General features: G+C 59.8%; 1 protein-coding gene across 4 annotated transcripts in view; it reads right to left on the bottom strand.

Annotated features, from left to right (window-relative positions):
• Positions 1–14,228, bottom strand: part of ARHGEF18 (Rho/Rac guanine nucleotide exchange factor 18) — a 78,692-nt gene that overhangs the window by 2,702 nt on the left and 61,762 nt on the right. For 3 of the 4 annotated variants that reach the window (XM_078056003.1, XM_036065934.2, XM_036065935.2), the window contains 14 exons: positions 13,574–13,824; positions 12,512–12,637; positions 11,105–11,222; positions 10,190–10,438; positions 7,897–7,973; positions 7,187–7,365; positions 6,344–6,435; positions 4,297–4,479; positions 3,033–3,170; positions 2,559–2,680; positions 1,834–1,890; positions 1,693–1,740; positions 1,103–1,573; positions 468–801 (listed from right to left, as the gene is read on the bottom strand). In XM_078056003.1, the coding sequence (XP_077912129.1) occupies positions 468–801; positions 1,103–1,573; positions 1,693–1,740; positions 1,834–1,890; positions 2,559–2,680; positions 3,033–3,170; positions 4,297–4,479; positions 6,344–6,435; positions 7,187–7,365; positions 7,897–7,973; positions 10,190–10,438; positions 11,105–11,222; positions 12,512–12,637; positions 13,574–13,824 (2,445 nt within the window). The remainder of the gene's footprint in view (positions 1–467; positions 802–1,102; positions 1,574–1,692; positions 1,741–1,833; positions 1,891–2,558; positions 2,681–3,032; positions 3,171–4,296; positions 4,480–6,343; positions 6,436–7,186; positions 7,366–7,896; positions 7,974–10,189; positions 10,439–11,104; positions 11,223–12,511; positions 12,638–13,573; positions 13,825–14,228) is intronic. The other variant, XM_036065933.2, reaches the window with a different exon arrangement.

The following is a 14,228-nucleotide window of genomic DNA, read 5'->3' as shown; positions in this document are numbered from 1 at the left end:
TGTGGGATGAGGACACGGTAGAGACCTGGGCACGAGAATCGTCCCTGGGTGGGGGCTCAGTGGGGAGCATTAGCACCGGTTGCCTTGATGTCCCCAAGGGACCCAGGCTCCTCTTTCTGAACTGCCAAGATGTTCTGTCGACCCCAGTCCCTGTTTGAGGGCCGAGGTGGGAAAAAGACATGGGGTCTGATGTTTTAATTTTCCTTCTTGGGATGAGACCTCCACGTGGGGCGGGGACGGGCCTCTGAAACGTAGCCAGGTGTCGCCAGGTGTGCCCTCCAGGTTCCCCCTGCTGCCCCCTCCAGAGGATGGCCCTGGGGTCCCATTTTGGTTTGTTCACAAGAAGCCGCTTTGGTTTCACAAAGAGCCCACGACTGCACCTGCGAGTCCAGGGCCGCAGGGACCGGGCAGGCGCCCGCCAGCGCTCGGCTCACCTGCCCCAGCTCCGTCCCCTCCCCGGGGCTCACCTGAGCTGTCCCAGCGCTGGGAGCCCCTGCTCTTGCCGCCCTTGTCCTTGGCGCCCTTGGTGGAGGCGGCCAGCTTGGTGGGGATCTGCTGCTGCACAGCGGCCTGCCTCTGGATCTGGTTGGTGGCGCTCAGCAGCTGGATGGGCACGTCGCTCTTGGCCGGCCGGCTCTCGGCGGGGGCGCTGTCCCGGCGAGCCATCTCGGGGCGCTCTGGGAACTCGGGCCCCGGGCCGGCCAGCGGCGTGCTCACCCGGGCTCCTGGCGCTTTGGCGAGGGCGGCGGGCCCTTCCGGCCCCTCCCCGTTGAAGCTGGGGGTGTGGCTTAGCGGCTGGGCCTGGAAGGGCAGCAGAGGACGCATCCCGAAGCTGTTCCTGCGGGGGGGGGGGGGGCGCGGAGAGCGCACCCCCCCTACGGGCCCCTCCAAGCCACTGCCCTCAGATCTGCATGGTGCACCCCCGACCCCCGCCAGCCTCGTCCGCTTGCCCGCCCTCCTCTGGGTCCACGGGTGACCTGAGCTCCTAGCCGGGAGGTTGCGCTTGGACACGCACCCCCACGGTGACGCCGGGGCGCGCGCGCCCTCCCCCAGCCCCCCCCCCCGCTCCCGGCCCCCGCGCGGCGCCCTGTCCCGCGCTCACTTCGGCCGGCGAGTCGGGCGGCAGCGCGCCGGGCGCCGTGTTCTGCTTCCGCAGGCGCCGCTGCTGCTCCAGCTGCTCGCGCTCCCGCTCCACGGCGCGCTGGGCCTCCCGCAGCCGCGCCAGGTCGTGCTGGTAGGCGCGCTGCCGCTGCTCCAGCTGCTCGCGCTCCTGGCTCAGCCGCTCCTGCAGCTGCAGCGACTCGTTCTGGCACCGCTGCAGCCGGGCCGAGGCCACGGCCAGCTCGTGCTGCTGCCGCTCCCGCTCGCGCTCCCAGCGCTGCTGCTCCCCGCGCAGGCGGCCCTGCTGCTTCTGCACGGCCGCCAGCTCCTCGCGCTGCTTCTCGAAGTTGCGCTGGCGCTCCTGCTCCAGCAGCAGGTTCCCGCGCGTGGACTGCAGCCGCAGCTGCTTCTCGCGCTCCTGGATGGAGGCCCTCTGCATCTCCACGTAGCTGTCCTGCTGGGCGATGACCGCCTGCGGCGGCGGCCCGGCTGCTCTTAGGGCGAGGCCCGCCTCTCCCCAGGCCCCGGCCTCAAGCGGGGGCAGAAGGGCATGGTCGCGGCCCCCCCCCCCGAAACCCCCCCCCCCCGCACCTGGAGGCTGAGCAGCAGCTGCGACAGGGTCTGGATCCGCTGGACAAGCTGCGGAGAGGGAGAGAGACGCTGGTTCCCTGCGCGAAGCCGCGTGTGGTGTGCATGCCCGCCCCCGGGGAGACGGCCGAGCCCCGGGCCTACCTCCAGCTCCAGGGCCGCGGGCAGACGGCGGCCGGACTCCGCCCCCGGCACCGCCACCTGCGGAGAGCACGGGGTCAAACACAGACAGCTAAGGACCTGCTTACTGTTGGCGAGACCCCTGAGCCTCGGTGTCTGGAGAAGGGGCGCACAGGGCGGCCTTCCTGGAGGCGGAGGGCAGCTGTTGCGGGCTCACGTGGGGCGGCTCGGGGGCCAGGCGCGCCGGGCCACAGCTCCCGGGGGTGAAGCCTGTGCGCGGGCTCAGGGGAGCCCGTCGGAGGCAGAGGTGAGCCCGACCCACAGCCTGACCCCGCTCTGGCCCCGACGCCTGGTAAGGGTGGGCCTCCGGAGTCCAAGGGGAGGGAGCAGCCAAGTGCATCAGCAGGACACACGCGCAGACTCAGTGCTCAGGGTCCCCGCAGCGCCCCTCGGCTGCTGATGCGGCCACAGCTCCCGCCCTGGGCCTGTCCCCTCCCTCACCCCCCTCCTGGGCACCTCGGACCGTTCCCAGGAGGCGCAGGAGGGAACATGGAGGTTCGCCTGCCCGCAGGTTCACCTGGGCTGAGATTCCTTCCCGGTACAATGGGATGGCACTGGTCACTACACGTCCTGAGACGGCCAAAGTAGACAACCCCAAACACAGAGCTGTTCACACGTGTGAACGCTAACTTAAAGGGCTTGGGCGGACTCTGTGCTTGGCTCGAGAATATCCCAAGGAAGCCACGTACTGTGGGTGGGGCGTCCTCAGAGGCCCCCGGGGTGTTGCTGGGCTTCGAGTCTGGGCTGCTCACCGGGCCTTGCCAGTCTTGGGGGCCGGGGTCGCTGCTGCAGGCCTTCTGCAAACTGCCATCTGAAAAGCCCAATCCCGGCGCATGAGGACGCCGCAGGTCCCACAGGGGTCCGGGCCAGGCCCCCCGCCCCCCAGACCCAGGTAGGACATTGTGGCCGGGCTGCCACGCGGTCTTTGAGACGCAGAGACCAGCAGGAGAGGGAGGGGCTGCCTGGGTGCACGACGGACAACACCCTGAAGGTTCCAGAACCTGACTAGAGGGTTCATACTCGGGGGGAAGCAGCAGCAGAGATGTCCAGCAGCAAATGCCTCGGCTCTGCTGCTGGGAACGTTCCAAGAACCCGCACCGCCTCTTGCTGCTGATCTTCCGGAGGGGCCCCGAGAAGCCCCAGGTGGACGCGGCACCACTCACTCTTGCCGGGGATGCTCACAGTGTCGTAGCCCCCGAAGGTCTCTGCCCTGCGGGGCAGGCCCGCGGAGCCTCCCCCGTCTTCCGCCTGGCCGGTGGCGCTGCCCAGCTGCCTGCAGATCAGGGTCTGGATGTCCTCGACTGTGGAAGGAGGTGGGAGGCACTGAGTCACGCTGTGGAGCCCTGCTGTGGGTGTCAGAGTGTGCGGGGCCTGGGCACTCAGGCCCGAGAAGCCTGCAGGGCGTCGGTCATGGTCTTCGAGTCCCCCGACATGGGACTTGAGCCCCCTGACCTGCGCGTTCCCTAACTTCCGGTACTACAACCAGGACACGCCAACCCGTGTCTGCAGGACAGGGTGGACCACGGGGGCAGCGTGTGGGAGTGGATGCGGACGCCCTGGTCCTCGTGAACAATGCGGGCGTGTGCTTGTGTGTCGGCCGTCATACAGACGGTCTCTGGGGGCAGGGCAGGTCACACAAACCGCTCTAGGACAAACGGGCTTTGGCCAAGTGAGGAGGTGGGGAGAAGAACATTCCAGGCTGAGGCACAGGATACGAGAGGGTCCTCAGGGGGCCAAGAACAATGGCCACTGAAGAAATGTGAGGAAGCAGAAGGTCAGTGTGGCTGGAGGAAACAAGACTGAGCAGACGCAGAGTCCACAAGGGACCCCTCTGGTCTCCGTTCCCCTCACTCTGAAGGGAAGGTCTGGAGGGCAGCAGCTGTCTCTCCCGTTTGCCATTGCAAGAGCGGGGCCAGCTGTCCTGCTGGACCCAATGAGCACGGGCTGCCCGGCCTGCCCGGCCTGCCACACATGGAGGGCGGGCCGCGCACTAGCCAGCGCCCTCCTGTGGCCACTGCGCTCAGAAGCCTCTCCCGCCTAGAGATGGGGGCAGCCCGCCGGGGTCGGGGGGGCCTGGTGGGTCTAGGAGCCGTCTGAAGTGACCCACCACATGTGGACGTGTGCCTGTTTCTGGGGACATCATCGGGGACCCACTTCTCAGAAAGGAGAACCTCCTGAGTGTGGGGAACCCGTCTTGGTGGACTTCAGATCCCAGGGGCCTAGCGTGGTGCTGCCTGGCACGTAGCGGGTTGACAGACGGGGAGAAGGGGCTGTGAGTCTGCCGGGGCTGTCGAAGGACCTTCTGGCTCTAGCCGATGCCGGGGGTGGGCGTGTCAGTGCTGCTCCCAGGAGGAGGGACCCCCCCGCAGAACTGTGGGGCGGCAGTGGGCCAGCGCCCAGCGAGGGCCCCCAGGCGTGGCTCCTTACTCTCACTCATGGCCGACTTGAGGATCAGCTCCCCCTGCTTGGTCTCGGAGGGATCCCCTCCTCGGAAGAGGAGTCGCGACTGAGGGACGTCTTCGAGCCCGCTCATCTCCGCCATCTCCAGGTAGATCTGCTGCTTCTCGCCGAGGCTCTGGGCAATCTGCTGGTCCTTCACGTTCAGTCGCTCTGCAAAGCCCCAGGAGGTGGGGGTTGGCCTTCCGGGGTCATCCTCCCCGGGGATCCGACTCCCACCCGCAGCCCACCCTGAGTCCAGCATCCCGCGGGGCAGGTGAGGGCACGGCCCTGTCTTCTGATCGTTCGCCCCGATTATAAAACCCAAACACCGTGGGGTGTGTGTGAGGACCAGAACAGGCCGGTTTATTAGTGTGGACCTAAGCGAGACTCTTACAAGACTTTGTTTTCTTCTCCTGAGACTCTTCCTTCAGGCATTTAGGCCACACTCCTTACAGGTCTCTGGGTTTTATGCTTTTTGTTGTTGTTGCTGCTGCGACAGCAACTTTCTCACCAGTGGCCGCCCTCACCGGTTCCAATAGTTTTCTAGTTGATTCTATTAGATTTTTTAGGCAAATAATCATGTCACATGCAAAACGCACTTCTGTCCCTTCCCTTCCAGTCACGGTCTTACTCCCGTTTCTCCCCTTGTCACCCTGGAGGAAGCTGCAGGGTGCAGGGGATATGGCGGGAGGGGCTGGCCCGGCCTGGCTCCGGATTTTGGTGAGTCCCTGATGGTCCAGTGTGAAGGATGAGGCCAGCTTTTCATCCAAGATGGGAAAGACTATCTCCATAGAGAAAGTATCTATTTCTAACAGTAAGAATCCTGTCAGGATGAGTGATGAATAGATAGTTGCCCCTCGGAGACGTATCTATGCAGGGCATGCGTTTTATTACCACCGGGCAGAAATAAAGAGTCTGAATGAACACTGCGTTAGCACTGTGCTTCCGGGGTCAGTGGGAGGTCCCTCCCACCCACTTTCTTTTGGACATTTCTATTAATGAATAACCTCAAACACACCTCTCCCCACAAAGAGAAATAAAATAAAATATATACTACCTAATTTTATGTCCTTATGGCCTAAATGCTCCCTAATTGAAAAATAAATGACTCGGTTAGTGAGAGGGAAGAGGGAGGCTGATTGAGACCACAGAGTCCCCGGGATTGTTCTTGCTGATGACCTCACTGGATTCTCACAGGCATCTCTTAAACCGGGGAGGGGAACGGATAAGCCCAGGGGGTGCATCTTACAATGGAACAGTATTCGGCCTTAAAAGGGAAGCAAATCAACACACACTACAATGTGGCTGAACCTTGAACCATCCGGCTCGGTGAAATCAGCCAGACACAAGAGGAGAAACACTGCAAGACTCCATTTATACAAGATCCCTAGAACTGGCAAATTCATAGAAACCGAAAGATGAACAGAGGTTACGAGGGGCTGAGGGAGGAAGGAACCGGGAGTGACAGCTAACGGGGATGGGGTTTCTTTCTGTGCGCAAGTTGCACAGTCTTGTGATACAGACTACAAGCCACCGAATGGTGCACTTTACGTGGCTGAATTGTACTGTGTCCGAATTATAGCTAAATAAAGTAGTTAAAAAACATTAAAACAGGGAGGAGGAAGCTGAGGTCCGCAGCCAAAAAGCCAGGGCTGGTCTGGGTCTGCCAGGCTCTGGAGGGAGACTGTGGGGTCCTGTGCTATCCAAGTCCCCTTGGGGTTTTTACGTTTGTGACCTTGGACACCTACGGCGAGCTCCTTCCCGCACAGGGACCGAGGGAGGTGGCAGGGTGTGTGGCAAAGCCAGAGCATCTGGAAACGGCTCAGGGGCCCCGAGCGCCGCTATCTCAGGACAAAGCGTAACCGCAAAGGCTCCGCGGGGCTGCAGGACATGACCCGGCCCACAGCAAAACGCCTGGTTGCTCGGGTGGAGCTTTGCTCCGTGGCCAACCCCAATGGGACAGGACAGAAATGTCGCTGGCGGTCTCCCAGGGGGACACGCTGTGGGCACGGAGGTCCAGACAGACTCCCCTTACCTTGGAAGTCCCTCAGCCTCAGGGCGCGGGCCTCGAACACCTTCTTCTCCTCTTCGGCCTCGCTGAAGGGCCCCTCCTCCTCGTCCGGACAGCTGCAGGGAGAGGGGGCAGGTGGGCAACAACGCTTCACGGGCAGGTGGCCTCGGCGATGGGCACTGAGAGCTCTGTTGGCAGAAGCAGCTGCTCAGAGCGTCTCGTCCTGTGGGCAACTGAGCTTGTTAATGGCGCGGGAGAAACACGAGGGGGAAGAGGAAGGCAGCCATGGGCATTTATTCTGTCCTCAGGTGTCCACACGTCACCAGCCGTAGGTTCCATGCCTGGCCACCATGTGGGGGAGGAGACTGAGGACAGCTCATTTCCTGGGGACCTGCAGGACTGAAACTGAGCATTGAGCAGGTTCAGGCAGCTTCCAGGCATAAAGAGAGGGAGCATCAGGCTGGCTGGGGTCCCCAGGGGTCCCGTGGCCTGAGGAAGGAGGACAGGACACCACAGCCTCCTCCAACAGGTCCGGCCCCCGGGTCAGGTGTCACTCACTGTCACCAGAACAGAAGCGTAGAACAGCCCGGCCCCACACCCACTGGCTAGCAACATCTGGGCCTTTTTAGCACCTGACAGGGTTGAGCTGTTGCCGGAAGGAGCCGGAATGGGGCCACGTGTTCCCTTTAGCTGAGGAGGATGGACAAGGCACCAAGGCGGAATGAGGGAGAGGAAGAGCAGAGGGATCTCCTGCCTGTGACCTCCAGCGCTCTCTCGGGTACTTGAAGGTCACAGCTGCTTTGCCCACTGTCAAAGCCAAGGGCAAAACAGCTGGGGGGAGGGAACGCCCACACGGGCCCTTCTCACCTCTCAACGGCCCTTCTGATGTGGGCCATCCAAGTGTTCCTCTCCTCTTTGGAGCTGGTGTAGATCTCGTACATCTCGGGCCCTTGCAGGGAGGCGCTGATCAGAAACATGGCTTTCTCCTCGTTGGCCACCTCCCTCACAATGAGCTTTTGTAACAAGATGACCGGGCGCTTCGAGTCCTGTGTGGGTGGAAGGTGAGGTGGGGGGAGGACCCCTTTCACCCTGCTGCATCTGAGCAGGGGTAGAACCGAGAGTCTGAGGGGAAGGGGGTGGTGGGGGACACGTGTGCCCCCTTTGTTCTCAAATAATTCAGAGCAGAGATATTTGCCATCTGGGGGGGAAAAAGACCCTTTTGTGATTATTTAGAGATGGGGCCTTCACAGAGGTGATTAAAGTAAAATGAAGTCATTAGGGTGGGCCCAGTCCAGTATGACTGGTGTCCTACTCAGGAGAGGAGGCAGGACAGGGAGTCAGCTGGAGCCCCCGAGACCCTGAGCCCCGAGAGAGGAAGAGCCACAGAAACGTAAAGGCTGAGACTGGACAGGATGTTAGCATGAGCCCCTGAAGCCTCCCCAGGCAACCAGACAGGACCCCCGGGTCTCGGAAAATTTGACTCCTGCCTTGCCGGAACCTTCTGGGCCCCGGGCAGCAAGCCCCTAAGGGTCCCTAAGGCAGGCAGGACCCTTCGTCTGAAGAGACAGGACACCTACCACAGAGGCAAAGACATATTTTTGATCCTTTTCTTGTAGCAGCAAGAGCACATCGGTCAGCAGGACAGCAAGGACATCTAAGGAGAAAGCACAGAAGGAAATGTCTCATGAGGTCGCAGGGACACATGGGTCCTGCGAGGCAGACACGGATGCGTCCCGGGGAGGCTTCGGCCCCAGGGGAGGGGTCCTGGTCACCCAGCGCGGTGCCGTGAGGCTCCTGTGGGAGCCTGAGGGTTTCCGTCTACCTATTTTTTTTTTTTTTTAAAGATTTTATTTATTCACTTGAGACAGAGATACAGAGAGAGAGAGAGAGAGAGAGAGAGAGAGAGAGCATGAGCAGGGAGAGAGGCAGAGAGGGAGAAGCAGGCTCCCCGCCGAACCAGGAGCCTGATGTGGGGCTCGATCCCAGGACTCTGGGATCATGACCTGAGCCGAAGGCAGACGCTTAACCATCTGAGCCACCCAGGCGCCCCGTTTTTTCTTTTTTTTTTTTTTTTAAGATTTTATTTATTTGACACAGAGACAGAGACAGCGAGAGCAGGAACACAAGCAAGGGGAGTGGGAGTGGGAGAGGGAGAAGCAGGCTTCCCGCCGAGCAGGGAGCCCGACGTGGGGCTCGATCCCAGGACCCTGGGATCATGACCTGAGCCGAAGGCAGACGCTTAAAGACTGAGCCACCCAGGCGCCCCTACCTCACTATTTTCTATCACCTCCTGGGTTTCAACATTTAACACAAGCCAGCGGCTGGAGTCCCCTCTTGCAGGTTCCTGGGCTGCTGCCCGGCCTTGGCCCCCGCCATCCCATCCCCTGCTGCCCTGGCACCTGCAGGTCTGCTCTTTGAGATTCCGTTGCTGATTTCTCAATTGTGAATTGCCCCTCCGTTCCTCCCGCTCCCAGGTCGGCTGCCCCCCAAGCCGCCGGTCGCCCGCAGCTGGCCTCAGGCCCCTGGCGCCGTGAGATCCCTGGTAACGGCAGGCTCGGTGCCTTGTCCCTGCAGAAACCTCTGAGCAGAGCTTTGGCCCACAGGTGCAAATCCTAAACTGAACGTCCCTCTGCGTCTCGGGAAGCGTGAGCACCGCCCTCTCCAGGGCAGACGGCCTCTCCCTGCAGAATCCTCTCGACTGTGGCCTCTGGCTTCCTCTGAAGCACTTACTGCACTTTTCACTAGTTTCTGTTTGTTTCCTTATTTCTCCCTTCCGGGCCACTGACTAAAGCCCCGAGGGCAGGGGCCTCCCACCACCCACCTTGGGGCCCAGCACGCAGGAGGCGCTGAATCTTCCACTGGATGCTCGCATGTGCCAGTTCCGGACACACACGTTTGGTCACTGCCCTACGGGGCTTTAAAGATGCGGACGTTGGGGCGCCTGGGTGGCTCCGTCAGTGTAGCGTCTGCCTTCGGCTCGGGTCATGATCCCAGCGTCCTGGGTTGAAGTCCTGCATCGGGCTCCCTTGCTCAGCGGGGAGTCTGCTTCTCCCTCTGCCCTCACCCCACTTGTGCGCTCTCACCCTCTTGTCTCTCTCTCTCAAATAAATAAATAAAATCTTCTAAAAAAAATTATTTAAAAAAAGATGCTAATTTTTTTTTTTTAAAGATTTTTATTTATTTATTGAGAGAGATAGTGATAGAGCATGAGAGGGGGGAGAGTCAGAGGGAGAAGCAGGCTTCCCCCCGAGCAGGGAGCCCGATGCGGGACTCGATCCCGGGACTCCAGGATCATGACCTGAGCCGAAGGCAGACACCTAACCAACTGAGCCACCCAGGTGCCCAAAAGACGCTGATGTTAACGGACAGGTGAGGATGTTTCCAGAAGCTCATGAAATGAGCCAGGAAACTCAGGGTTGAGTCCCGAGTGCTCTCTGGTCTGGAAGTACACTGTGGATTTTGGAGGTGGGGCTCGAAGGACACCCCGAGCAGTGAGGGGGATGCTCGGGGACACTGAGGTCAGCGGTCCGGGTGGTGCGTCTACCCACACGGGGGCCCTTCAGTGGCTGCTTGTTTGGTATCCCGGGGCCTCTGACAAACCTGGGGTGTCCCGATGCCTGGGGTTTCTGCTCAGGAGTCCAGGGCTCAGTGTGATCTAGTGGCCCTCCTGGTGGGTGCCACAGCACCTCAAAGCTCGAGAAAGAGGGTGCTGTCTCATCCTTCCCACACTCCTGCCTGCCTGTCTCATTCTGACTCGGCGTGCAAAGCCCCTTCGGCCCCGGCGCAGCCAGGCCGGCACCCACTCATGCAGAATGGCACCGCTGATCCGGGAGGGCCCCCCCCGAGCAGAGGCGAGGGCCAGGCCTTTACCTTTCAGGCGCCCCGACGTGGTCTTCCAGCACAGCGTGCCCTCCAGGTGGAGCCGCCGCTGCAGCATGTCCTCCTTGCGGAAGGTCAGCCCGTTCTTGAGCTTGCTGGAGGACTTCATGTCCATCTTCCCCGCGATCTCACGGAGGCGCTGGCCCTTCTCGGACTCGCTGACCTTGGCATCCACTTGGGAGATGATGTCCTTGATGAGGTTCAGGGCCTGGGTCAGGTCTCTGTAGTCCTCGGTGCCAGCTGCCACACACAGCAGACTTAGTGCTTTCCTTAGCCCCTTCCACCAAGCCGGTGCAAGGGGACACGCGCTGGGGCCTAGGAGGGCTGTTCCCTGAAGCCACTGCGCAGAGGGCCCTCAAGAATCCACCTTCCAACTCGGATCTCCGGAGATGTAAACGCTTCTCCAAATGAAATGCGGCAGCCCGGCCTTTGGTTTTTGCCAAGACAGAGCTTCCACTGAACGCAATGAGAGCCCTGCATAGCCCTGCTCTCCATAAAACACTCCCTCCTCCTCCCAGGGCCCGAATCTCCTGGAGGTGGTGGAGGATGGTCAGGCGTGGTCAGGCCCTGGCCTCTGAGAACTCTAGGCTGGGCTGTGTGCCCTGTTTCCTCCACCCTCCAGGCACACAACATAAAGGCCATCTCTGTGTCTGGATCAACATTAATCTACTCCCCCGATAATGACCCAGGGCCTTCTTTGGCCCTGCCTGTGGGGTAATAGTGGGCAAATAAGACCTGGCACCCCATCTTTCTTGGGTCGGAGACCCCAGCACTTAGCATGAATCCAGACAACCAGGGACGGAGCACAGAGGGGCGCTTATCCAATCCACTGCTAAAATGGGGCAGAAAGAGACCGCCCCGGAAAGCAGCAACCAACGGGCAGGGCAGCGAGGAAAGCTACTTTACCTTCTGTGTTCTGAATAACGCGCTCCACCAGGACAGGGTACTTGGTTATGCGCTGAGTGACCAGAAGGATACACTCCTGCACGCCAAGCCGCCTCACGATGGAGAAGTTGCCAATTTTCTATGACATGGAAAACAAAATGCCCTGTTGGCATCTTAGCTTGTGCCAACTCGGCTGGAGGCTTCTCCCTTTCTCAGCTCAGCAGGACCTTTTCAAGCATTCAGTGGAAGTAGGGCCTTGCCTGCTGTATGTAGAAAGGCCACAGAAGTAAAGGCAGCCCCCCCGCCCCAAGTAAAACCCATTAAGAAGAAACCAGAACCAGCCAGGGAGGTGGGAGGGAATCACCTGGAGAGCTGTGTATCGCGGCTGCGTGCACATCCCCCCCCCGCAAGCATATCCACACACGAAAACCCTGACGGCTGTCAGAACCCTCTGGAACTACACTGAGCCTGTGCCCGAGTCAGCCCCCTGCTGGCTCCTGATGCACACCTCTGGCTAAGGACCCAGAAGGCCGTCATCCAAAGCCATTTCTCGGCAGGGCGGAGAGCGGTTTCCGGTACCCTCCAGAGCATTCCACACATTCCGCTTCCCTGCTCCCCCTGCACCCACACACTCCAGGAATGCCAACAATTGTGAGAGCCACTTCTGAGCAGGACCAGCAGAGCACTGCGGGGTTTGCGAGCTTCCAGGGCCAACCCCAGAGCGACCCTCTCCCTTTTATGTCTATCCACTGCAATGGTAAGGGAGCAGAATTTGAAAACCTGTCCTTCTTAACTCTAGACCGTTAGTTATTGGCTATCGCTTCAAATTAAAGTCCCCGGGGACCAAGCAGCACTGACGGGGCGGCTGCAGGACTCATGCCGACAGCCAAGTGGCCTTGACCCAGGTATGCTTTCAAGGATGCCGGAGGCAGGGCCTTGCCCAACCTGGTGGACTCAGGCTGGATGCTGTGTTTTTGGGTCTGGGCTTTGAGCACCTGCACACTGTTAGGCAGAAGGCAGGTGTGGGTTATTTCGCAGGCCCGGGGAAATGGGGGGGGCAAGTGGGGACCGGAGTGGGAAGGAGGTGAGGGAGGGGCAGATCCCAGGGCAGGTGGCCCCTTGAAACGACACTTGCGTCCCCTCGGCAGTCTGAGGAATGAGGGCCAGCAGGTTCCACGCTAGGGCCTGTTGGTGAGGCCGAGAACGAAGGTGTGTTTTGCTTTGTTCTACATCTGGACTTCCCTGATGTGTTCTGAACAAGTTTGTGGTGGAAGAAGGAAACAAAAACCTGAAAATCGCTGGTTTATAACAGGTACCTTATAATCTTAAGCTCTCCCAGAGCCTATAGTCCTGTGGAAAACAACCTCCAGCAAAGAGGATACATTTTTTAATTAAGAAAAATTTCTTCTTTCTTTTTTTTTTTTTTACCTTGATCAGGTTTTGAAATTTCTTGTTTTGCTGCAGCAGCAACTTGTAATGACTGACGGCCTCGTTGTGGCCACTACAAAAGACACCGTATTTTTCTTTCATTCTGTCCCCATTTTCGCCGGAGAACTGCAGAAAGACAACAGGGATGTTAGTGGAAAGGAGCAGGGGAACTGCCGGGGAGTGCGCTCGTCTGGCTCAGCTGACTCTACTAAAATACGTCTCAAATAAACCTGTGCCTCCACTTTCTTAGAATCTGACAAGCACTCAGGCAGGGAAATGCTTCAGTTCCGGGCGGGGGGCGGCGCTCTCGTCACAAGGTACAATAAGGAAGAGAAGAAAACTTTCTAATGGGCTTTAGCTGTAAAACTTCCTGCAGTCCAAGAAGGAGAACATTTATGCTGAAGAATGTTAGAAATATTTAAAAGCTGGGCCCCTGGGTGGCTCAGTCGTTAAGCGTCTGCCTTCGGCTCAGGTCATGATCCCAGGTCCTGGGATCGAGCCCCGCATCGGGCTCCCTGCTCAGCGGGAAGTCTGCTTCTCCCTCTCCCTCTGCTCCTCCTCGATAGGGCGCTCTCTCTCTCTCTCTCTCTCTCTCTCTCACTCAAATAAATAAATAAAATCTTAAAAAAAAAAGCAAAAGGGGCATTCTTTTAATTAACTCTAATGAGCTGACTCTGGATGCCTGGAGCGCTCTGAGGTCAGACAAGGAGTTCTGGGCCCCCTCTCTCAACTTTGGCCTAGGCTCGGAAGTCGACTCAGAAGTCAATTCAGGGCTGGCACCCTTTACCACAGGCCTGCTTCGAACAGCCAAAAACACGGAGGTCAAACCAGAAAAACAAAAACAAGGAGCCCAGCCGAGCAACCAAAGAGCAGCCCAGAATGCGACGGTGGCGAGTGTCTGCGCAGGTGTGTTCGGCACTTAGGCCTCTGTGTTTCCGAAAGGCCGGGGGCCGCGGTCCGCTAGAGGCTTCTGATAAACAGGCCATGTTCTTTTCACGATTGCATGGAACAGAGACGAGGCAGGGGCTCCCCCAGGCCCGGTGCCCGTGCCGGCACGCCCACCTGCTGCACCAGGAGGTCCCCGATTTTCTGGATGATGTAATTGCGGTCACTGCCCTCCTCCAGGGACTCCTGGCGGCGCTCCTTCAGCCGAGACAGGAAGTGGCTGTGCATGTCGAGCAGCTCGTCCACACACGGGAAGAGGCGGCCGATGGCCTTGCTGCTGAACTGAAGCTCATCCTGCAGGGCCCTGGAGTAGACCTTCAGCATGATCTTGAGAGTCCGGACGTGGTGCATCTCCGTCTGCACCAGCTCTGCGGGGACACGGACCGAAGGACTGACCCGCTTCGCCCCTCCCGTGGCCCACGACGGCACGTGTGCGAACCGCCTGCCCACCGGGCGCCTGGCTGGCTTCTACCCTGGTGGTCTTACTGCCTGGGGGGCGGGCCTCCCATCCCCCCGGGGCCCCAGGTAAGGGAGCAGCAAGGGCCGGAGTGACTCAGGATGTGTCCTGGGACCTCCCATTCACAAGAGGATTTCAGGCCTGAAGACATTTCGAGGCTGTTTTAAGCAGGAAGATTGTTCTGGTGAACACCACTCCTTGGGATGGGAAACTCACACGCCTGTGCAGGCCAGTGACCAGACCCGGACTATAACCAATGAAAAAGCAGAGTTCAAGCGAAGAATTTAATTCTCTGGTAAAAGGCAGGGACAGATC

This window comes from Halichoerus grypus, chromosome 1 (assembly GCF_964656455.1).
Source record: "Halichoerus grypus chromosome 1, mHalGry1.hap1.1, whole genome shotgun sequence".
In the NCBI taxonomy this organism is placed as follows: Eukaryota; Metazoa; Chordata; class Mammalia; order Carnivora; family Phocidae; genus Halichoerus; species Halichoerus grypus.
The sequence above is the reverse complement of the archived record's forward strand: the minus strand, read 5'-3'. Positions and strand labels throughout refer to the sequence as shown.